Genomic DNA, 24,275 nt, shown 5'->3' on the forward strand with positions numbered 1-24,275 from the left:
TTTTTTAATTTACTCTCATTCGTTATCTGTAAATTAGAATTATAACGTGTGGAATGAAATGTGCAAATGACACATGGTTGTGTTATAAGAACTGGTTACAGAACTCCAAGATAGTCATTTGAATAAAACTTGCTCACCCAGCACCACAGGGGATTTCTTTGCTGCAGGACTTCATTTGGCCAATGAGGCAAATTGGCAGCATGGCTGAACGGCATGCCGTGTCCAGCTTTGGTATTTGTCTGCAATAAAAAATAATATGACCAGGGATTACAGAAAAGACAGGACTGTGATGTCTTAGATGGAAAAATTTTGTCCCTCTTGCTGCGTCTGTCTGGTGGTGCAGGCTGCAGGTTCCAGGTGTCTCTAGATTTGAAGAGTCCCTTTAAATTCCCCCAGATAGTGTGACCAGAGATCCATTCAGATAAATATCTAGAAAAGATTAAATCCCCTGATGGCTGTATCGGTGTTATTTAAAGCGTTGATTTCTCATGTTTTTATGTATTTGGGGCATTATGCTAATGTGTTATGATGAGATGTATACTTGGAATTCTAAGTATGCCATTAATATTTAGCATAACCTTTGTTTGTGCAGAAGCGTCTCGTGAGGTCATGCATGAGCATGTGCACTTGTGTGTGTGCGTGCATGTGTGTGTGCGTGTGTGTGTGTGTGTGTGTGTGTTAATATGCTGGTGTCAGTGACTGAGCTGTCACATGTTGGACACTGATGCACAAGAGAATCCCTTAAGTGGCTCTTTTTGGTGGGCTTGCATGGAAGCTCTGGTTCACACACACGATACAGTGGATTTGACAAAGTGTGCACGTCTCATCAAAAATCAGTTTGACTGATTTGTCAGAATGATCTTTGCAAGATGTCATAACTTGGAGAATATTGTCATAATTCAGACGTAGGCTTTCTTAACGTGCTCCACCTCAGTTTGTCCCACCTGTGGAGAAATACTGCTGACACAGGACCAGTGGATGGATGAGGGAACTGATCCCAGATCTGTTGCTGAACATGAGCTGGAAGAGGCGTGGCTTTTCTTGGTGATCTTGTTAAAGCATTAAAGCGTACTCACCTGTCAGACACTGAAGGGGTCCGGGCAGCAGAGGGGGGTAAGAATAGGAGGGGAAACAAGGGACAGAGGGATTTCAAGTGCTCAGAGGGCGTGTGTGTGTGTGCCAAACAGGGCATCAGAGCAGGCCATAGAGGGAGTCAAAGACATTCAAATATAAAAAAAAAAAGTTCCCAAATGAAGTCAGGAGAATAGACATGGGTGACACTTTACTTTGAGTCCCCATTGAGCATTCATCAGCAGTAAACACCTAACCAGAGTGGCAACACAATGCAAAGAGTCTCTGTCTGACTGTCTGTGTTTCTGACCTTTGATTTTCTCCAAAACTCTTCATCCTATCGACTTCGACTATTGTCGAGTGCAAGCTCTTGAGATCCCCAAGAAATATTTCAGCCTTGTTGCCAGAATAAATGTGGCATTGTGTTTTTGCAGATATGTTATATTTGTATGATATCATGACACAGACAGACTGTGGTTAACATGTGGTTAGGTTTAGGCACAAAAACGTGGTTATGTTTAGTAAAAGATCATGTTTTGGCCATGTTTTTTGCCTCTGGAAGTGCACTAATGTCTCCGTAAATAACAACCAGTTTTGTTGTTTGTTGGTCTCAAACAGTGGTCTGCAGCTTGACAGGAGTCTCTGACAGAAACCGGTGGATTGGCCCCTCTGGGTTGAGGGAGAGTTACTGCCTCAAGATTGGGGTCTTGTTCACAAGTGATGGTAGAATGGAGCGTGAGATGGATCAGCAGTTTGGCACGGCATCTGCAGTGATGCGGGCGCTGTGCTGAACCATTGTGGTGAAGAGGGAGCTGAGCTGGAAGGTGAAACTGTTGATTCACTGGTCCATCTACGTCCCAACCCTCACCTATGGCCATGAGCTCTGGGTAGTGACCGAAAGAAGAGGATCGCTGATACAAGCGGCCGAAATGAGTTTCCTCTGTGGGGTGGCTGGGCTCAGCCTTAGAGATAGGGTGAGGGAGCTCGGAGTAGAGCTGCTGCTCCTTCGTGTCATAAGGGGTCAGTTGAGGTGGTTCAGGCATCTGATCAGGATGCCTCCTGTGCGCCTCGGGTTAGAGGTGTTTCAGACACATCCAACTGGAAAGAGGCCCCGGGGCAGACCCAGAAAACACTGGAGGGATTACATATCTTGTCTGGCCTGGGAATGCCTTGGGGTCTATCTGGAGGAGCTGGAAAGTGTTGCTGGGGAGAGGGACGTTTGGGGTGCTTTGCCCCCTGTGACTCTGGGTAAGCAGATGAAAATGGATAATAACATAAAATATGTCTGAGAAGTTATAAATGTCCATCAGGGGCACAGCACCAAATTCTGGGCCCTATGTATAAGCAGTCTGTGTAGCCCCCCGCCCTTCCTCTCCTGATTCATGTCTATTTCTCACAACTTTTATGTATTTATTAATTCATTTTGGTTTTGTTTTACAAAGTCTGTTTGCTTTCTTTCCATTTCCTGTCTTTCTTTCTGGAACCCCGATTTCCCTATCTTGGGGAAAGACATGACAGTGTACGTTGGTGCTCCAGCAGCATAAGCAGTCACGCACTCAACTCTAGCTGCATAGAGAATCAGATCCTAGCAGTTTAATTTAGTTGTAGCACCCATTTAGAAATAAAAATTGCAAACAAAACCAACTTTTCATTCCAGGCTGCTTGATGCTGCAGCATTCACTCTTTCTCCCTGTGATAACAGTCATATGTCTGCAAACTGCATTTGTTCATTAACAACCAATGTAAACCAAAAAGAAAACCAATGGATAAGTACAAACAATTGCATGAATAAAGTTTTTTTTTAAAGGGGGGAATGTTTAATAATGATGGAGAAAGGGGGATTAAAATGAATGAAGTCAGCATTCACTTTTTGTTTGTTTGATGGAGGAAGTGGTCCAGCTGTCAATAATCTTGTCTTATCTCTCTGTGACTCAGGTGCTGCCGTCTCCGGCCAGACTCTCTCCATCCAGGTGTGCCTTTGTTTTATTTCCTCTCCCCAAAGCTCCTCTCATCTCTTCATCTCTGAATATCCACACAGCCAAATACTGATTATGTTCTCATAAGAAACTGAAAATGTGTTTTATCTTGAGAAGAATCTTTAATGACTCCCTGGTGGCCCACTTGGCTGAGTTTGAAGAGCACTACCCACTACAGTTAGTGCTCTACTGCTCCTTAACAAAAACTCAAAATTCAGATAATGCAGCATTGTAAGAGAACAAATGAGACAGGAATGACACTGATGTCAGGCCTGTGAAAGCATGCTCAACATGACATCAGCTCGTGCCTCTAAATCTTCCATCACAAACACGTGAGTCATCGGGTGCATTACCTGCCACGGCTAACGAGATTCCCCTCATTAAGTCCTTTAAGTGGTAATCTGTATAGGAGAGTTCGGGGGAGTTGAAGAGTGGAGCGAGTCAGGAGGAGTGCGGCAGAAGAAGCAGAACCTGCACCAGGAAACAGTAATTTACTCCTGCGAGGGTCAAGGAGCAGGAGCAACATTTTGTGGAGAGACTTCTGTTGTTTCTTCTTGTCGTCTCTGATTTGTTCTGAAGCTCAGTGGGATTGTCTGGTCGCGGCGGAGGCCATCTGGCTGGAGCTTTATCAGGATTTTATGCTGTGAGCCCTTGGCCAACTGTGACCACCTGCATGGGTAGGAAACTGTGGACTGGGCAAACATGATAAACCATGTTAATATTGTGTGTGGATAAATAGTGGGAAATGGCCTGAAGAAGAACTTGTATGTTGTCTGTTTGAGTCTGATGTTTGTCACTTTTTGTTCTTGCGTAGTTTCCAACTCAGTCGGCAGAAGAAAATGTTGGCATTGTGCGTTTCTGCAAACCACAGATATGTTACAAATGTGGGTTTAATACAAATCATATCAACGTTTATAAAGTAACGTAGTTCTGAAGAGATGGTGGATGGTGTGACAACTTGATGAGACGGCTGTTAAACTGCAGACCACTGTTAGAGACCAACAAACAACAACAGCGGGTGTTCTGTAGCGAGACATTGGTGGTTATGCCACCAAAACTGTGTATTTTATGCCAAACATGATCTTTTATTAATCATAAGTTTTTTATGCCTTAACATATATCCACATATTAACTACAGCATTGTTGTATCACAAAGAAATGTAAAGTTTCAATACGCTACGTAATACTGCACAAATACAATGTATCCGTGGTTTGCAGAAACGTACAATTCCAACATTTATTCTGGCAATCAGGTTGCTGGTTTCCATCTTTCTCTGTCTACATGACAAACATTAATCTGTGTATGCAACATTCGTAAGCAGGTGTCTGAGTCTGAGCCTTGTCTGACTGATGTCCTTGTCCTTGTCAGGTCTCACCAAGAGTTATTGCTGCCACAGGACGTGAGCGTGCGTGTGTCCTGAGTTCGTTCTGTCAGACCAGCACAACATGAGTGAACGAGAAAATCTTTACATAGTCACCCACCGTCTGTCGAAGAAATAGTGGTGTGGTCGTTCCTTCCTGTCCTGAGAGCTGCAGTGCATCATGGACACTGTGGCAAGAGTTAAAAAGTCGCTGAGGACGCCCATCAGGAAGCTGACCAAGTGTGTGTCGAGGGTGAAGGAGAGGAAGTTGTATCCCAGACGCAGGATCAGAAGGAGGAGGAGCAGAGGCGGGGCAGGAAGAGGGGGATGCAACAGGTCGGGGAGGACCCCTCAGACCCCTCCCCGAACATCACACCCCAAAGACCCGCCAATCATCTTCTCGTACCAGGCAGACCTGGAGAAGGAGAGGTAAGTGGACATACACTGAAACACAAAATCCCTTAAAGAAAAGTCCAGTGTAGGATTTAGAGGCATCAATTGGCAGAAATTGTATATAATATTCATGTTTTCATTAGTTTATGATCACATGAATATAAGAATCATGGTGTTTTTGTTACCTTAGAATGGGCCGTTATATCTTCATACAGAGCGGGTCCTCTTCCACGGAGTCCACCAAGTTGTTCTACAGTAGCCCAGAATGGACAAACCGAACGCTGGCTCTGGATAGGGCCAGTACAGCACAATGTAGTGCAACCTCACCACTAGATGGCACTAAATCCTACACACTGGAACTTTAAGTTAAAGAAACAACACCAATTTTGGTTGGAATGAAAATCGGGTCGGTGATGATTTAAATCTCTAATGACATCTAAATTTCATATTGTGTGGACATTAACTTTATGACGTTTTGAAGACCTTGTTTTTTTCTCCATACCTTACGACTAAACATCATTATCCTACATCAGGATCATGTTGGCATTAGACATTTGTAAGACTTTAGATTTTGGTTACTTACTACAACACAACTTAAAACCAGCAAAATATTAACACCATCTGCCGTCATTATTCTATGTCAAATTGACACTGGCATTAGATGTTGTCCTGACATTGGATTTTAGTCACCCGTCTTACACAGCAATATATATACATGCATATATATATATATATATAGATATATATACATACAGTGTTGGGGAAGTTACTTTTAAAAAGTAGTGTTTGCTCGTTACTCGTTACTTCTTAAAAAAAGTAATCCCTTACTTAGTTACCCTCTGTGAAAAGTAACTTTTTACGTTACTCGTTACTTTTACGTTACTTTTATGGTGCTTGACTTTGGGTAGTACCCCATCTCATTTTCTAAATGTGAAAAAATCCGAGTTTCCCACTGGTATTTACCACTTTGGTGATAAAATAAAGATTAAAGAGTGAGAGTTAATTTGTGTTAACTAGGCTACATGAATTTGTTACATGACAGATCACTACTACTAATAGCCTATTTGCCAGACCTGCTGCATCACTGAATGAGGAAAATATTAATATTCACAGACACTATCTTTGAACAAATAGTGTCATATTCATGAATAAATCATTTTCTGTTCTGTTATTACGTGTGTAATTGTGAGACTGTGTTTGTGTAACAGACTCATACTTTGCAGTAAGCTACAGACCTGCACGAATAAATTAATTCATTTTCTCTTCTGGTATGGTATGTTATGGTATGGTAGGTACTTTATTAACCCCTCGGGGGGAAATTTCAATGTCACAGCAGCAATTTAAAATACACAAAATAGGAGCTGCTGCAACAGGCTGCCGTTCACACAGCACCAGGAAGGTAGGCAGGTTATGATTGTTCTGTTTTCTGTTAACACAATGCTGCATTTTATTGATGTTTTGGGGGTCGTTTTGATTTCGTTTGAGGTTCCGGGGTCGTATGTTGCCCATGCCTGAGGTCTGACTAGCGAGGTTAACGTTACATTAAACAACACTTACCCAGCCATACAAGTGCAGTTCGCTGTCAGTATATAGTTGGTCGACTTGTTCAGAATCACCCAGGTCTTGTACATTAGTTAACGTTACTGTTTTGTGTCCTTGTCGCTGGCTCGGCAGTACTTCAGTCCGTAGAGCACAAAAACCATCAGATAAATCCCGGTATTCAATATCTTGGACATGACCGCAAAGTACAAAATTATACACATCAAGGGATTTATATGCCTTGAGTTTTTCATGCGTATAAATGCTGGGTTTCTCCACAAGATATAAAAAAATGTCTGGCCACTGTAGCTTAGGCCATTTCGTTGGGTCGGTGACCCACTGACCCGACATTAAGTACGGGTCAGGAAACCTCACTCCGTTGCTAATTGTTAGCTTATTACAATAAGCTAACCTGTCTTCGGTTGACAAACCGTTAAAATAATCCGAGGAGGCGTGTGTCTCTTCCATATTCCTCATACGATTCTTGATTTTGGCGCTCCTGTCTGTACTGTTGACATGGCAACTGTCACAGTTCCTGCCTAGTGCGTAGCTGAGGCAGACAGGCAGTGTCACCGTCAAATCTGTCCCCGGGAAAAGTAACGTTGTGCCCAACAGACAAAGTAACTACGTTCCGTTACCATATTTTCAGTAGTAACGCGTTACACTACTTTTTACCCAGTAAAAGTAGTTACATTACTGTAACGCGTTACTTTGTTACACACAACACTGTATATATATATATATATATATATATATATATATTTAAGTACATAAAATAAGTGAACGGTACAAAAACAAAGAGCGGTATAATAAGCAAACAGTATTAAAACACAAAGCCATATAATAAGGAAGCATCGAAAATAAGCAGAATATAATAATGAGACAGACTGAGTAAAGTAGCTTTTCATAATTCCCAGGTGAAACTCACCGTCTGTATGAATCCAGCCATGTGCTTTTAATTCACATTGTTTCCAAATGTGACATTTTCATAATGTTGCCTTCTGCAGCTGCTTCCACTTGCTTTCATTAGAGAGAGCAGCTAAAATGAATCGAGTTAATTCTGAGTCACAAACCTGAGTCACTACAGTGCCAGGGATGTTGCTTTAATTAAATCCTGTCTGCCTTAAGTCAGGTGTATTTGTTTTCTTGTCTGCTGTGTTTACAGAAAGCTGCGGGAGGCGATGAACGCTCAGAAGAATGCGGAGAGGGCGGCTATGAGAGCTCACTTCAGGAAAAAATATCAGCTTTCTGAGGTCCGTGTTTATCTTTGTTAGAGAATGAGAGAAAAATAATGTATGTTTCTAGTTTGTGTTTTAGTCAGTGGGACATCTCATGAAGGGATTTCGGGGAAACTTGAGCTGTAGGGTTTATGCTGAGGGAGACGTTTTGGGGGCAGATAAAACATGTTGTTGAGATTTAACCATTTACAAACCAGCTCTGCACAAATATTTTTTCCAGTATTTCTCGGACCAGCATCAATATGCTCATGTCCATTTCCAAATACACTGATTTCCATCTATTTTGAATTTCCCCTCAAACATCCAAACCTGAAAAAGTTACTTTTACCTGTTTTTGTTTGTTTGTTTTTTACATTATGTACAGGGGGAGCTTTGCTTCTCTTATTAAGACATGAGTTCCCCTGAAAGCATGATTTGTGAAACTTTGTGGGGCAAAATATTAACAACAAGCTACTTTTGCCACACATTTCAATATTTCTGTAACTTCATCATCATGGATGATGCGTACAATTAGGCTATTATTGATGTATATTTTATGCATGAGGGAGAGTCATCCTCAGTTCAGTTTAATTACGATACAGGCATGCATGCTAATCTTGCTGTCGCCATCGTAGCATGTTGCCGCAATATTATAAACTTCACTCACTGTAACTCAAAGGTCAGAAAAAGCAAACTTCTATATATCAGATGTGCAGGCCTACATAATAAGCAGGGACTCCTGGAGCAAGCACCAAAAAATCTATTGTTAAAATCAGTGTAGGGGACTGTGCAGCTTTTATGGAGGTATGCAGGCCAGCCTTTAGAAATTTTCCAAATATAGGCCAGCATTCCTTCCCTCCTTGAACTATATGGACAAGTTTTGACAAAGATGTGGATCATGCAACAAGACATGTCTGCTTTCTTCTTTGTCGTTAAGATCTACACTTAATAAAACAACTTGTGAATGCACCTTGGACAATCCCTGACTCTGTCTCACAGGACTCAGCTGGAGCTGATTTGCATCACCATTTTACCTTGTCAGCGGCATGTAGGAGTGACATGGATTGCACCGATTTACAGATCTATTTCACTTCATACGAGCTTTTGTGATAACTTCATATTGTTTTGCAAGAGCCACATACAGCCAGCAAATCGTGTGTGGTTTCAACGGGTCCATTGGGCTCCTCCAGAGCTAAAGTATAGTCAGGCTTCATCTCTAGGATACCAAATATCATATTATGTTTGTCTTTTTTTATCAGTAAAAGTTGAATCACACAGTTGACACGTCTTGTTACAGGCTTTTGTGGTGTTTTCTTTTTCCAGAGCTATTTTAGTGACAGCGCTCGCCTCCCCACCTACAAATGTTCCACCAAAACAAGTTTCCCCCACATTATTTTGCAAGAGCACCATCACTGTGTCCTGAGCTTACTGCTGCCCAAGATGATTTTGATTCCTAGTAGAATAATGAGTGCTTCCAGACCTTTCTCTGGCTCTGACACAGCTCTGCGGAGAGATAGGTCTGGCTATGTGAGACTGGGCCATAAGTAATGTAGACAAATACAGAGTTACCTTCGGTCATCAACATGAAGTTATTTTTGTCACATGTTTACCCTCTTCTTCTTCTGTTTATATCTTCTGATTAGAGTCCCAAGGACACAAACCACCTGAGGTCTGTAGGAGGGAGAGTGTCGCTCCCCCACGAGCTGTCGAAGATCATTCATCCTGAAACCAAAACCAAGGACGGTGGCTTCAACCTGCTGAGCGCCTTCCAAGGCCTCAGCTTCGGCACAACGACGCTCCCAGGGAGGAAACACAGCAAGACGTCCGCTCCTCCTACACCAGCAACTTGTAAAGTCATGTGATCAGTAATGTGATCACGGAGCTGATCTTACACTGCCTTCTGATTATTGTAGTACAGGGAAACAGCAGGTGACCCTCGTACATGATTGCTGCTCATACATAAACTTCATCATTGTACATCAATATACAAACTCACTCCAATCATCTCTATTACACAAACATGTCATTCAGACTTTGCTTTTGTACGTCTTTTTTTGTCTTTTACGTAGCAATAATAATAATATGCCAGATAATTTTTTATCTCAACTTAAATTGAACTAGATATTTATTAAAGTGGGTTGAGAGACGTGATCTACGTGAAACTCCAGTCAGTGAATTGGTGTTTTATTTCAACTGATGACACAATAACGATATATATTAATAGAATAATGACTCAATACCGTGTTTTATTAGGAAACTATATCAGTTAAAACATGTACACTTTTGTTAATGACATCCACAATGAGGCTGTCACATTTTTTGTAAAATGGTTTCATCCCATTTAGAGCCTCATTTTGTGATTATAATAAATACTTATTTATATTATTTATTATTTAATGTAGGCACTACTTTAGCTAGTTTCTTCTTTCTGTCGCTCTAAATTATATAGATCCACATGAGTGATCTATACACAAGTAAGGGACCTCAGGGCAACACGTTCACATTTCATCACACATTCACACAAATAATCACATTTAATATAATCATTTTATATGTAACCATGAAAACTGTTTTACTTTGTTTATAATCTTTGATCTGTATCACATGTACTGTATATAAACTGTACTGTAATGAGCCATGTTTTAAGCTACAGAATGCTCCAGGGATAATGTTTTTCTGTAGGTCGACATGAAAGTTAGCGTCGTCCTGGTTCTCCCATCAAAAAGCCATTGGGATTATTCCATTGGATTTTGGATTATTTCAGAGAATCAGATATGTGGGAAACAAAAGTGAAAAAATGATACTTACACATTTTGTTCAGCAAGATAATCTCCTCACAAATGAACACCACTTTTATGACTTTTTTAAAGCCTAAATGCAATCATCAAAAGTAAAGCTAATGCTAGGCTATAAACAAACTACAACACAGTTGCACGTTGCTGTAGAGTAGCATTTGTCATGATAACACTCTATGGTCTCATTTAGCTACTTGTTAGCAACTGTCTTTTTTAAGATACATAAAATCTTCTTTTTATGTCGTAGAAGAAAATGTGAGAGTCTCTTCAGCTTGTGTGAACCACAGACCTTATTTCAGGCATCTAACCAAAAACCCATTCAAAAAGCCCACTGACTTTTAGACAAGGGAACCAGCGGTGGTAATTGCTAAGACTTATTCCTGGAGCACTATTTTAGGGTGCATCCGGAAATACTCACTCCAAGTGCCAGAGTGCTATGGCACAAACTGGACTGTTTGTAAATCTGGAGTGCAGTTATAATGTAGCAGCAAAGCACCGAGTGGAGTGAATGTGTGATTAATTTTACCTTTGTCAATTCATGTAGAAATACAACACTATTTCTTTGAATAGCAGTGCTCCAGTGTCAGATTGGGTTTAAAAGCACATCCTAAGATTCTTTTGTAGTTTTTATGAGCTAATACTGGTGTGTAAATAGTGTCACGCTGCCTAATCAAAGGATTTTATACAACAGGAAGCAGAGACCCAGAAGTCAACACAAAACCTTCTGGACTTCAAAGAAAATTGATATGTAGGCATTTTTATTTTTGCTTCATTAGCTGTGACAAAAACCTTGTAATAAAGACATCTTTGATGAGCTGGACTCACTCATTTGGCTTTTATGTGGTGTGGTGTGTGTGTGTGTGTGTGTGTGTGTGTGTGTGTGTGTATGTGTACATGTATTACTCATGTTGTGGGGACATGTTAACACATTTACATTATGGGGACGTGCCTTCCTTATGAGGACAAAATGCAAGTGACCACAGTGTAAATCATTAAAATTTAGGGGAAAGTTTAGGGTAAGGGTTTGTCTCCAGGAAATGAACGTAAGTCTACGTAATGTCCTCTGAAGTGATGGAAACACGACTCTGTATGTGAGTATGCATGTGTGTGTGTACTAGATCAGCCTGACATTTGGGCTCTGTTGTGATTCTCTTGAACTCTGATCTTCACATCCATAAATCATCGTCTGCTATCAGTTCGTCAGAGTGGTAGAACACATCCAAGGATTTGTGGTTGAGGATGACGGAGGGAAATAATTGGTCCTGCAGAAACAACAAGGAGCGGTGTCACAACTCTGGATGAGACAGACGGACACATCTCGTTTGGACCATGAGGAGCATGAACGTCCATGTGACTGTGGGTGTCAGAGCACGGGGCCCCTGTGGCTCCAGGAATATGCTTGGTGGTGTTGCACCACAAAGAGGTCTTTGTGTGACGGCAGCAGGGACGGTGGCACATGGAAAGCTGGAGGGGAGAAAAGGAGCTGAGAGTACAGGTGTTGGAAAGAAGGGTATAGATGGAGGGGTGCGGCGCTTTGAGGAGATACCTCACACAGGGAGGAGCGGCTGGGTCAACTTGGTGAAGTTCTGGAGAGAAGATCGCTTCCGGCAGCTCCACAAGCACATGGAGAGGACCTTTAATGCCCTCGGCCCCATCTACAGGTAGCATTATCTTACCTTACGTGTGCCACTGACACTTAGATAAGGAGAGTGTTTTGATCATCAATATGTTTATGTTGCAGTAATGCATGTGAGTTTACACCATAGTCTTTCTGTGTGTGTGTGAAGGGAGCACTTGGGCACCCACAGCAGTGTGAACATCATGTTGCCGTCTGACATCGCTGAGCTGTTTCGCTCAGAGGGCCTGCACCCCAGACGGATGACCCTGCAGCCCTGGGCAACACACCGAGAGACACGGCAGCACAGCAAGGGAGTGTTCCTCAAGTAAGTCCCACACACACACTTGTCTGTACAAATGTGTGTTACTCACGTTGTGGTGATGTAATGAAAATGTGCTTAAGATGCCACACTGTGGGGACTCGCCTTCCTTCTAGAGACAAAATACAAGTCCCCACATTGTTGAATAAATTTTAGGTGGGTTAAGGTTAAGGTCGGGTTTATAGTTGTGTTAGGCCTGTGGTGGTTATGGTTAAGGGTTAGAACAAGTCTCTAGAGAATGATTGTACGCATGTAAAGCCCGTTTCACATATGCAGTCTATCCCTGAAATGTTCAGGAAAGAAATAACTTTATTTGTTTTTGTAATATTTGCTCTAACACTGTCCTAACTAAATAAGACACGAGCGAGTGCCAGTTTGATGTTATTATGTGATGCAGTGCAATGCTTTGAGCTGGACTTTTGTTGGACACCCTTTCTAAAAAATTATACCAGTCGCTTACTTTGAAAATGCAGCAATGGATGAAGAAAGAATGACGAGTTTTCTACACAACTCCTCATTTCACTACAAAAACCAAATTAAATCCAACGTCATCCAAAGCTCTTTTAATGTATTGACTCCATTTTTCCACTTAAAATAAAGCACAAAGAAATACTACTTGCCTTGTAAACTTTCTGAATATAACGTCACGACAAAAATATTGGCACTGGACAAAAACTGCACATTGCCCACCTTGTTTCAGAAAATAATGAGAGATATATTTTGCTTCATACACATACATCTGTCATTGCCCCTTCTACTTCTTCTGTGAGTTTTATGGCAGTTGGGAAGTGAGGGAAACAAGTGTGTGTGTGTGTGTGTGTGTGTGTGTATAAGAAGTGCATGTAATCACTTGTGCCATCATCTTCTTGCTCATCCAATCAGTTGGGGAAGTATTCCGCTTTACTGTTGTTGATGCAGCTTTTAAAACCTCTTATATGTAGAATATTAATGTGATTGAAGCATCTTTGAAATTATTCTGATGACATAAGTTTTTGTTTGCAGAAAACTCTGCCATTTCCTGCGTTACCTTCTGCCCATTCTTCACAGCGAGGGATGCCGTGGATTGCTGTTTTGTTTTACCACTGGGAGGATTCAAAACATACATTCTATAATGTTGGTCGACTCAAAAGGGGTGTAGAAGACAGTCCCTTCAGGATGTTGCAATGTTGCGATCCCAACAATTAACATAAATTCAGCCAGTTGCCATGAATTCTCCTTGCAGTTTTGTCCTGGCAAATTTGACTATTTAAAACGTATAAAATCTCATTCTATTGTAGAGCTGCACGCAGCGTAATGATTCGCTCAGCCCTTCCTTACCCTCCTCTCTATCTCTCTGTTTATCCTATGACTGCTGCTGCAGGAGTGTGAGCTCCATGTCTGGGACAGAGTCACACACACAGTCTTAGTATCACACGGTTAACGTAACCCATGCAATGGCTATTAATGTGTCTATTGACAATCAGCTGTGGCTGCCCCCCCGCCATCACAAGTAAATTATAATTCTGTGGGAAAGGCTGAATATCATAATAAAGGGTTCAGAATCTGAGACGGCATTGCTACTGTTTTGCAATTCTTTACTTGCTCCTGCAGTTTAATTTAAAAAACAACAACACACACTTAAAAACATTGCAACATGCATCGCAATTTTTTAGAGCAGCTGTCGTTTAATCAGGCATTTTAGGCTGCAACAATCCTAAAAAAAGCTGCGAAATCAATCCAGTCTCACTCTGAAGTCATCTAAATCCAACGCTTGGGCAGTGACTTGCGGCGTCAGACACTGAAAAAAACGTCGTCCTTCCACATCAGCATGATACGCGGCTGGTTGCCGTTATAGTTTGCGTCCTGTGAGTTTATAAGCCAAACACTGTTCCTAAACCTAACACAACTTTTGTTGCCTAAGACCAACCACATGTGTTAGTTGTTGCAGGAAAAAAAATCATCAATTCACAATGTTGTTCTGATGTAGTGCATTTATTTTGAAAGAGACTGTATATAAACAGTAAATTTCCTGTTAAAATGGAAGTGTATCTCAAAAGAAGACAATGCGTGTATCAGGCATAACTTCAGAACATCAATAACCAACGTACCCAGGGTAGCTTTCACGTTGTATCTGACCATGGAAGGTCCATGACCAAACATCGATATGTGATGAGGTCGGAGTGAGAATGTGTTGGCGAAATCCAGCAGGGACTGAGAAGAGCAACAGTCGAAATCAAAGCAATGAAGGCAGAGATAATCCTGATTTTTTGTCCCTAATAGACCACAGAGAGACACAAAATATTTACAAACAGATGCAAAGCAGCCATAGGTAGATGCAAAACAACTGCAGAATGACCACAAAGAAACTCAAAAAGACTGCAAATCATGCGGCTACTAGCTTTGTCTCATTTTGTTTCTCCTTCAGCCTGGTATTTTTGCTTGGGGGGTTGTGGGGGGCATCATCTCTTAATCTGTCCATGGTCTTAGGTTAGGTTTTGGCTAAGTGTTGCACATAGAACTGGATGGATAAAAGTAAAGTTGTGTAGAGGGAGAGCATCACAGAAGGGCTTTGTTCAGGTTCAGGTTAAGGCAAGGGGAGACACAAATTGACAGGGACACAGACTCTGATACAGAACCTCTACCTAATGGATATTAAAGTAACGGAACAGCACATAGGCTTTTAGAAAAGTATTTCTTCTTTCCAACCCAGTCTCTTTTCTTCACAATGACTGAGCAGAAGTGAAGCGGCTCGACTTTAATGCCTCGCTGCAAATCTTCTCTCCACAGGAACGGTGAGGAGTGGCGAGCTGACCGTCTACTGCTCAACAAAGAGGTGATGATGAGTGCGGCTGTGAGGCGCTTTCTCCCCCTGCTTGATGAGGTTGCGATGGATTTCTGTCGAATGCTGCGGGGGAAGGTGGAGAGGGAGGGGAGGGGCGAGGAGGGGAAACGCAGTCTGACCATGGATCCCAGTCCTGACCTCTTCCGCTTCGCACTGGAAGGTCAGAGATCATCATCTTCCAGTGATCTGTCATGTGTGATTACACAGTCGTTCATTAACACATACACATCAGTGCCACAGAATCCTGGCTGCTTTTCTATCCAGGAAAAGTGAGTCAGGTATAGAAAGGTGTGAAAGGGTAAGGGCGCAATGGGGACATCCCACTTCTTAACTGTCACGTCTACTTTTCATCCAGCAATGACTGACAACGAAGTCCTGGAGGAGGGGACAATATGGATTAATGTCACCTCCCTCTTTTGACAGCTTTCATTCATCTCTCTGAGTTGAGTCACAAATGCTGACGTCAGCTGTGACGCCATCTCACGTCAGAGGAATTATACAATCTGCAACATCACCTTTTTAAATCTTAAGAAAACTTTCCCCTTGCTAATATCTCACTGCTCCTGCTCTGTCTGATTTTAATTCAAAAATATTCTCACCTCTTTCCAGAACCAGTCTCATTTTAACCCGAGGCTGATCTGTCGTTAGCATTTTACAGATGTAGGAGGTCGAGGAGAACATGCGCCCTTAAAAATAGAAACACCAACAAAGGCGATCAAAGCTCCAGCATTCTTTCGCCGGGCTCTGCTCCTTTCATGAGCCTATCTGCAACATGCCACATTCACAAGTGTGAATGCTTGTGTGACTCAGCACGCTGTGCACTTGTACGCATCCATGTGTGTGTGTGTGTGTGAGAGAGAGAGAAAGAGAGAGAGAGCAAGAGAGAGCGAAGGGGGGGAGAGCTGATTACTTTGAGTCATGCTAGTCTGCTTCTAATGGGACCACATCACAGAAAGCCAGGTGCTAAGCCAGGATAGGAATAGAGCTGCAAGAAACTCTATTCCAGTCAGTGATGTGAGGTTAATATAATACGAACATGTCTGATAGCTGATGGATGTCAGGTATAGGAGAAGTAGCTCCTCTGAGGCAGCGTATGCACTCAGAAAACAAATCTCTCTGTGTGGAGCTGGATTTGAAAAACAGAATATTTTCTTGCTGTCATAGAAACAGGTCTTTTTTTGGGCTTCATTTTGGTACATACTCAACCCATAGGGCCATGTAATCCTGCGAAGCTTAAATTTAAAACATGAAGAAATGAGTCAGGAGGTTTTATAATCTCCTTAAAAAACTGTCAACCTGGAGTTTATTATTCAGTAAAGCCTTCACTAGTTTAAAATATTTTTCAAAACAGTGTTTCAGCTTGTGCTAGCCTCAGTTTGTTTTAGCCTTTTTGCTCATCTTGAAACACGTCAGTTATGTCATATCCTCACCCTCGCTGCTTTCCTCTCCCTCCTCTAGCCAGCTGCCATGTGATCTACGGGGAGCGTATTGGCCTTTTCTCTTCATCTCCCTCCCTGGAGTCCCAGAAATTCATCTGGGCAGTGGAGCGAATGCTGGCAACAACCCCTCCTCTCCTCTACTTGCCCCCTCGCCTGCTGCTCCGCATCGGCGCTCCCCTGTGGACCCAGCACGCCAGTGCATGGGATCACATCTTCACCCACGGTACAAGCATTCACTAGTTCCTCAAACTCTCTTCAATCAGTTTCAGTATCCCTCTTCTCTGCTCCAATCTTACCTGACTCTGACATCCTGTCCTGATCTTATTCCAGCGGAGGCGAGGATCCAGAGGGGGTACCAGCGGCTATTCCAGACTCGAGGGTCAGAGGCTGGAGCAGCTGGAGGCCAGTACACCGGGGTTCTGGGTCAACTCATGGAGAAAGGGCAGCTATCTTTGGACCTCATCAAAGCCAACGTCACTGAGCTGATGGCTGGAGGGGTCGACACGGTGTGTGTGTTTGTGTTTTTGTGTGTGTGTGTGCATATATTACTCATCCTGTGGGAACACAAATCTGTTTATACAGTCACATTGTGGGGACTGGCCTTCCTTCTGGGGACAAAACGCAAGTCCCCATATAATAAGTTATTAAATTTTGACTTGGGTCAAGGTTAGAGTTAGCATAAACCCAGGAAATGAATGTCAGTCATGTGTGTATGTTTTTGTGTGTATTACTCATCTTGTAGGGACATAACCCTGTTGTTGACACAGTCACACTGTGGAGGCCCTCCTTCCTTTTGGTGATGAAACACAAGTCCCCATAATGCAAATCATTACATTCTAGGCTGAAGACTCTGGCTAAGGTTAGGGTTAAGCAAGTAGTGGTTATGGTTATGGTTATACTGTGCTCATGCTACAACTAACACGGCTTGTGTGGGTCTGCTACTTGCCACAAAGCTCCCCGACTGAACACCATTTAAAGTTTTTGCATGGCTAAAAAATATCTGTGGTTTTACTCAATGTCTGAGTCCCATTTTAACGTCACATTTCATTGCCCTGTGTGCACCGCAATGCACAGAAAGCTAGCATAGTGTCAGCTAGCTACGCTAAATAACACAGTATCACAGCTCGAAATGAAAACATATGATTGGTCGATGCTTCAAGAGTTGAAACCAGCTCAACTGTGATTTGTAGAGTGTCACGCCCATCCGCAGTGACATGTGTTGGGCGTCGGTTTTTAGATTCATGTCACTGGCTTCCATTAGAAATGACTTGCAGCCTGTTGTTGTGTCACTCGTAGTATGAACACAGCATTATGGTGAGTCTGGGAAATGAATGTAAGTCAATGTACTGTCCTCTGAAGTGATGAAAACATGACTGTGTGTGTTCCTTGGCTTGTGTTTGTGTGACCTGACCCTAACTGATTCCACGTCACCTCTCATCCTGTCCTCTCTGCAGACAGCGGTGCCCCTGCAGTTTGCTCTGTTTGAGCTGGGCCGGAACCCGGAGGTGCAGGAGAGGGTGAGGCAGCAGGTGAGGGCGTCATGGGCTCAGGCTGGTGGTGATCTTCAGAAAGCCCTGCAGGGGGCGCCACTACTGAAAGGCACAATCAAGGAGACTCTCAGGTAGGTATAAACATCCATAACATCCATTTAACTGTTTGTGGGCCGCCTATGCACACAGTGTGTACATCATCTATGGTTTGTGTCTGTATCCTGTTGCCTCCAAGTTACTGTCAAGTAGACAGTGTACAATGGATGCCACCTTCATTATATGTTTAGAGACCAAGCAGTAATCACATGCGGGGATCTTGTTTAGCTCAAGGTGAACCATATGTGTGTACATTACCTATTTAGGAACATGCACAATATAATCTAAAAGCTTTTCACTGAGCTTTCAGCCGTCTTCATCAGTGGAGTAGTTTGCTCAGTTGTCATCGAGACAGATCTGTTGACATGTGAGCTCAGTATGATTTTTCTCCATGGCACTTTTAGGACCTTCTCATTTATATCAGCTCAAAAGTAAAGCATTAAAGTTCATTCTTGACTTTGGAAATAGTGGTTTCATGAAACAATTCCAACTCAAAGTCCAATTATACACTTTTCCCGGGGCTTTCAATCTATCTCTCAGTCCTTATCAGTGGATGGACTGTGGTTATTTGTCCTAATGATGGATCTGTTGAAATGTGAGCTCAGTAGCTGTTACGTTGTCTTGTCCTGACAAGAAGTGCTGTGGATAGAATCATAATACACTACGGAGCTTCCATATTAACAGAGCCATCTGTCATCTGACAACTGTTCAGGCTCCATCGGCTGACGAAGATGCGAATGAAAGCCCCTGAAAAAACATGTAAGTTGACCTTGAAGGATTGTTTTGTCAAACTACTATTTCCAAGGTCAAGAGTGAACTGTTATACTTAAAGCTCCAGTGTGTAGGATTTAGGAGGATCTATTGGCAGAAATGGATTATAATATTATAAGTATGTTTTCTTTAGTGTATAATCACCTGAAAATAAAAATGGTCTTGTTCTCATTACCTTAGAATGAGCCTTTTATATCTACAATAGGAAGCAGGTCTTCGTCCATGAAGTGTGCCATGTTGCCCCGTCATGTTTCTACAGTAGCCCAGAACCGACAAACAAAATCCTGGCTTTCAAACAGTGTTGGGCAGTAACACATTACTAGTAACACGTTATAGTAATAATATTACTTTTTCCAGTGATGAGTAGTGTAACTAATTACTAATAAAATTTCAATAATAATATTACAGTTACTCCAAAACTAAACAACTCATTACAATGTTACTTTTGTTATCACATCACTTCTGACTTGAAATACAACAGTCACATCAGCTGACTCATTTCAGTAATCGTCCGTTGTGCAGGCACGTCACAAAGCAGCAGGCTAGCTGGAAACACTTACCTTAGAGGCTGGAAATATTCCCATCACTTTGATTTTGTCGGGAGGAAAGATGACAAGTACACTGTTGCTTCAAGTAGTCGGACTAAAACTCTTTCCACTGTGAAAAACAAGTCCTCAAACCTCCAGTCTGAAGAACCTCGGCTACAAGGACTAATGCTGTGTTCCCACCAAACGCGATGAACGCGATTTAATCGCTCGTAATGCGCCACCCATAACGCCCGAGTTTGGACGCCTGACCATTTTGTTAATTCGCGTTATCGCGTCATTCGCGCAAGTAGCGGGGAAGCCGGCTGTGCCAACTGGAGCTAAGCTAGTGCTAACGTTCATAGTACAACCATTCTGCAAACTAATTAAAGACACATATTTACAGAACTTACTAAGTAGACCAGTCTCCTCGGCGTCTTTCACCCAAGCCTGCTCCTTTTTGTTGCGGTCTCTGTAGAGTAGACATGTAGTATCATATAGCTCCGGGTAGCCACTGACGACCATGGCTGAGATAACCACCATCGCTGCTTTGTGGAAGTCCCAAATGCGTCGGAGGGCCAAACGCCGTCGTTTTTGGGTTCACCCCATCCTGCAGAAGCGCATCCAGCTCGGCGAGTTTCACCACCTCCTCCAGGAACTCCGTCTGGATGATAGCCGCTTTCAGTGGTACTTCAGGCTGACTGGGGCCCAGTTTGAGGACCTGTTGGCGAGGGTTGGCGCCAGGATCTCCCAGCAGGACACCAACTACAGGCTGCTCCATTTCAGCTGTGGAGTGTCTGTCCATCTGTCTCCGGTGAGTAGCAGTTTATTGCTGTGTCAACAACTGGACGCCAGTGACGTTGGGAGAATTTCAACGCTGATTGGCTTTCGCGGCACAGCATCACGCGAATTCACCTCAAAAGTTCAATATTTTCAACTCGAGCGATGAGGCATTGGACGTAAATTTCGCGTCTATCGCGCCGCGCTAGATGCCTCTATCACGTTCATCGCGTCACGGTAGACGCGTCCATCGCGCCGCCGGAGCAATTTCGCGTCTAATCGTGTCTTTGCATTGACTTTGTATGTAATCTTGACGTGTGAATTTGCGAATTCGCGTTTGGTGGGAACACAGCATAAGAGGACAACAACATGAAGCTCCAGGAAATACACCCCACCAAAGGTGAGCCCTCATCAGCGCTACACTGGCTAAACACCAAAACTGGATTTTAATTGTGGACAGCTGCAGGATACAAAGAAATGATGAAGCTTGTGGTTGGATATGTGGTGGATGAAATGTTGCTCCATGAGTGACTCTCTGTCTTTTGGGCAGAGTCTTGGGAAAACACTGGTCACAGGCAACAGAAAACCCCAAGTAAAAAAGAAGCTGTCTAACCTTAGCTACACTAAACAGCGATTACGATGACATTCACACAGAAGCAACATATATAAGATTCGCACACCAAGTAAAGCTCCCGTCAAAATGCCATTTATTATAGAAGAGAGGAGGCACACATCTTAATTTTGGGGAGATACGCAATCACCAATTTTATGGGGTGTAACAGAAAAGCAATATAACAAGTAGTGTGATGAATTACTGTTGGCAGGGAGTAATACGTAATATTATTATTTTTGAAAAGTGTAATGAGTAAGAAATTAAATTTTTAGAGTAATGAGCCCAGCGCTGCTTTCGATAGGGCCAGTCGCATTTTCAGGGTGACCACCATAGTTAGCAGCCCCTCTATGACGAGCCAAAAAGCGTCAGAAATACACAAATTTTTAATGTGAAACTGCTTTATTGTGTTTTTTCTAGTTGAAATCACAATGTGTGTTTGTTTTGGAGAAGAACAGACCTCTGCAGATAATTCGGCTTCTGGTAAAAACCTCCTGAACAATGAACACTGAAGGAATCCTAACCAGAAGTTCACACTTGGCACATGGGAGAAATTTCAACTGGTTGCATTTTGCAATTCTCACCACTAGATGCTGCTAAATCCTACACAGTGCTCCTTTAAAATAATTTAGATTTTAATGAGATAGGGCCATAAGATAACACAGTAATGCAGGCCTCAGCTGACACATACTGGACCAAGGACATCTGGGGCATCTGAGGATCTGCAAGCTATACACTTCATGCATTAGCTGAGGTGATGGAGTTAAATGGAGACAAACAAAAACAGTTTTCCCCTCTGATCAATAGAATATCATCAAGAAAAAGATGGTGCTCTGACCTTTGGAAAAGATCTCTGAGAGTCTGTTTCCATCACAAGTGTTTTCATCAACAATGAGAATTGATTAGCAGTAACCCTGACTTTAGTGTTGAGTCAGAAGTCGAAGATAACATCTACAAAACAGGAATCTGTTTGTGTGTGTGTGCAGGTTATATCCGGTGGGGACCACGGTGCAGCGGTATCCGATCAAAGATATTGTTCTCCAGAATTACCACATACCTGCCGGGGTGAGTGATCAGACCACGACTCTGTACACAAACACACTCAGGTAAATTCACTGTGTTTGATAGTCATCGACTCTCCCTTCAGACCATGGTCCAGGCCTGTCTGTATCCCCTGGGACGGAGTGCAGATGTGTTTGAGGATCCACTGCGCTTTGACCCCGGCCGGTGGGGCAGCAGCAGAGAGGAAGGCCGAAAAGGAGAGGGGGCAGGGGCGTTTCGCTCCCTGGCGTTTGGGTTTGGGGCAAGGCAATGTGTCGGGAGGAGGATCGCTGAGAACGAGATGCAGCTCTTACTCATGCATGTGAGTACTGGCAGACAAGAGGAGGAGGAGGTTGGAGAGAAAGGATGTGATGCAAGAATTGGAAAGGCTGATGTTGAGTTATAAGAAAGGAAAGACAGAAAGAAGATTAGACAAGCTTAATCAGTTCCTGCTGAGCAGTGGTGGAAGAAATACTCACAACCTTTACTGAAGTAACGTTACCAGTGCCACAGTGTTAAAATACTTCATTACAAGTAAAAGTAAGCACTGATACTAATACCTTACAGCATATGACGCATTTCACTGTATAGCCGGTTGAAGTAGAGTACATTTCAAATACTTGTTATCAGGGATGTAAGTTTCAGTTAATTTTGCTTTTGATAGCAGGACAACCATTAACTTAATTGAATAACTTTTTGTAAGTTAAAAAAAAATACAATACAAGAGGCCTTTCCTTTTAGTCTGGTGCTCCACTGACTCAGTGAACTGAAGAGTAGCAAAATAAACCTATAGACTGACATGCATAACCAGCAGAGATTTTAATCATGACAAGATACCAGATGGCAAGGTGGCACCTATTCTTTTAATGGAGTAGCTTGTCTGGTGTGTATGCCAAAAAAAAGTTTTTTAGCTTCCAAACTTACTTTTGCGGTCTGGCTTTACATTGTGATGAGGTTATGAATTTTTAAATCACTTAAGTAAAGTTTTGCAAACATAAAACCACCATGGCTCAAGAATTCACAAAAGAATGATTCATATTTGACCTTATAATGACTTTAATTGTTCTTTAATCTCAGGCATGTTAGGATGTTACGTACCTTGACATGTTTCGGCGGAAACTTCCTCCTTCCTCAGAAACGTCACTTGGTGATGGTTGTGACGCGATTGTATCAGCTGATCTGTCAATCAGATCGGCTGATGTCTGAGATAAAAGAACAACTAAAGTCATTATCAGAAACTAAAAACATAATGAACACCATTGAACTATATTTGACCTTGTCTGCAGTTTAAGGTGCCTGTCAACAGCTTTACAAATGTCTTTTTAAAATGGTGGCCTATGAGGAGAATCCTTTCTGGGCTGCAGGGGATTTTTTGCTGTCATACTACAAGTGACCACTGGGAAAAATTTGCTGGAGACCTGGGGTCTCATCTATAAACACTGCGTAGCATACATACAAAATAAGGCCTGAAAGAGGCGCATGTCAATTCCTACAGAAAAGTTGTGATCTATAAAAACAGACTTGATGGAAGAAACTTTGACCCATGCTTATGAACAGTTTGGAGATAGGAAATTGGTTATGCAGATGGTGAGGTGGAAGCTTGGTTAGAGAAATTGTCAAAGATTTTTTACAAGTTAAATGAGACCCCTGGTAACCTGTCAAAACTATTCTCAGTGGTTAATTATTGACATCCCCACTTTATATACTTTTAGATTGTTTATTCCAGTGGTTACCAAGCTAAGGGTCGACCCCTCCAAAGGGGTGTAGTAGATTAAAAATATTTCACGCTGAATTATAGTGGAGCGGAAGTATTGGGTAGCATAAAATGAAAACACTACTATTAGGTAAAGTACAAATCACCTAAATTGTACTTGAGTAGATTCACTGATGTTCCACCACTGCTGTTCAGTATAACATGTGATCCTTCTTAACATCTGCTCTGCTCCTTCCCTCCCACCCTGTCTTCACGCCTCCATCACCTCCTTTCCCCTCTGCCTCCCTTTATCCTCCCTTCGTCTCCCTCCTCCCGCTCTGTCTAGATCCTGCTGAGCTTCCATCTCAGTGTGTCGTCTTCAGAGGACATCAAAACCACATGCACCCTCATCCTCCAGCCTGAGACTCCGCCAAGGATCACTTTCAGCCAACTCTGACACACGCACGCACGCACGCACACACACACGCACACACACACACACACACACACACACACACACACTGAGGAGACTCATGCCATCAACATTTGACATGCACACAATGCAGCCTGTTTTAATCTCCCAACATGCCACCCATATTTCTGATGATCCTCACGGAGGCTTATACTGAGCTGTTTTTGTATCCTCCTACACTTTGCATTCAGCCCAAATATTCATAGTGCTGATGAATAAAGTATAATTTCCTCATCCTGTTGTCTTCAC

At 42.5% G+C, this 24,275-nt stretch overlaps 2 protein-coding genes across 2 annotated transcripts; both read left to right on the top strand.

The window, feature by feature from the left end:
* Positions 1-2,822: 2,822 nt before the first annotated feature.
* LOC117265364 (complexin-3-like) lies at positions 2,823-11,146 on the top strand. Its single transcript, XM_033639815.2, has 4 exons — positions 2,823-3,724; positions 4,417-4,837; positions 7,506-7,593; positions 9,201-11,146. Exons 2-4 carry the CDS (start codon positions 4,590-4,592, stop codon positions 9,417-9,419), a joined length of 555 nt encoding a protein of 184 aa, XP_033495706.2. The 5' UTR covers positions 2,823-3,724; positions 4,417-4,589; the 3' UTR covers positions 9,420-11,146.
* A 457-nt stretch (positions 11,147-11,603) lies between these two features.
* Positions 11,604-24,246, top strand: cyp11c1 (cytochrome P450, family 11, subfamily C, polypeptide 1). The gene is made up of 9 exons (XM_033639814.2): positions 11,604-12,013; positions 12,140-12,295; positions 15,056-15,270; positions 16,569-16,772; positions 16,880-17,055; positions 18,004-18,170; positions 21,807-21,885; positions 21,968-22,183; positions 23,901-24,246. Exons 1-9 carry the CDS (start codon positions 11,682-11,684, stop codon positions 24,009-24,011), a joined length of 1,656 nt encoding a protein of 551 aa, XP_033495705.1. The 5' UTR covers positions 11,604-11,681; the 3' UTR covers positions 24,012-24,246.
* Positions 24,247-24,275: the final 29 nt, after the last annotated feature.

This window comes from Epinephelus lanceolatus, chromosome 10 (assembly GCF_041903045.1).
Source record: "Epinephelus lanceolatus isolate andai-2023 chromosome 10, ASM4190304v1, whole genome shotgun sequence".
NCBI lineage: Eukaryota > Metazoa > Chordata > Actinopteri > Perciformes > Serranidae > Epinephelus > Epinephelus lanceolatus.

Coding starts and splice junctions, on each gene's coding strand:
- cyp11c1 (XM_033639814.2), top strand. CDS start 11,682: ATGAGGAGCATGAACGTCCATGTGACTGTGGGTGTCAGAGCACGGGGC. Junction 12,014..12,139: donor GCCCTCGGCCCCATCTACAG/GTAGCATTATCT, acceptor GTGTGTGTGAAG/GGAGCACTTGGGCACCCACA. Junction 22,184..23,900: donor TGCAGCTCTTACTCATGCAT/GTGAGTACTGGC, acceptor CGCTCTGTCTAG/ATCCTGCTGAGCTTCCATCT.
- LOC117265364 (XM_033639815.2), top strand. CDS start 4,590: ATGGACACTGTGGCAAGAGTTAAAAAGTCGCTGAGGACGCCCATCAGG. Junction 4,838..7,505: donor GCAGACCTGGAGAAGGAGAG/GTAAGTGGACAT, acceptor CTGTGTTTACAG/AAAGCTGCGGGAGGCGATGA. Junction 7,594..9,200: donor AAAAATATCAGCTTTCTGAG/GTCCGTGTTTAT, acceptor TCTTCTGATTAG/AGTCCCAAGGACACAAACCA.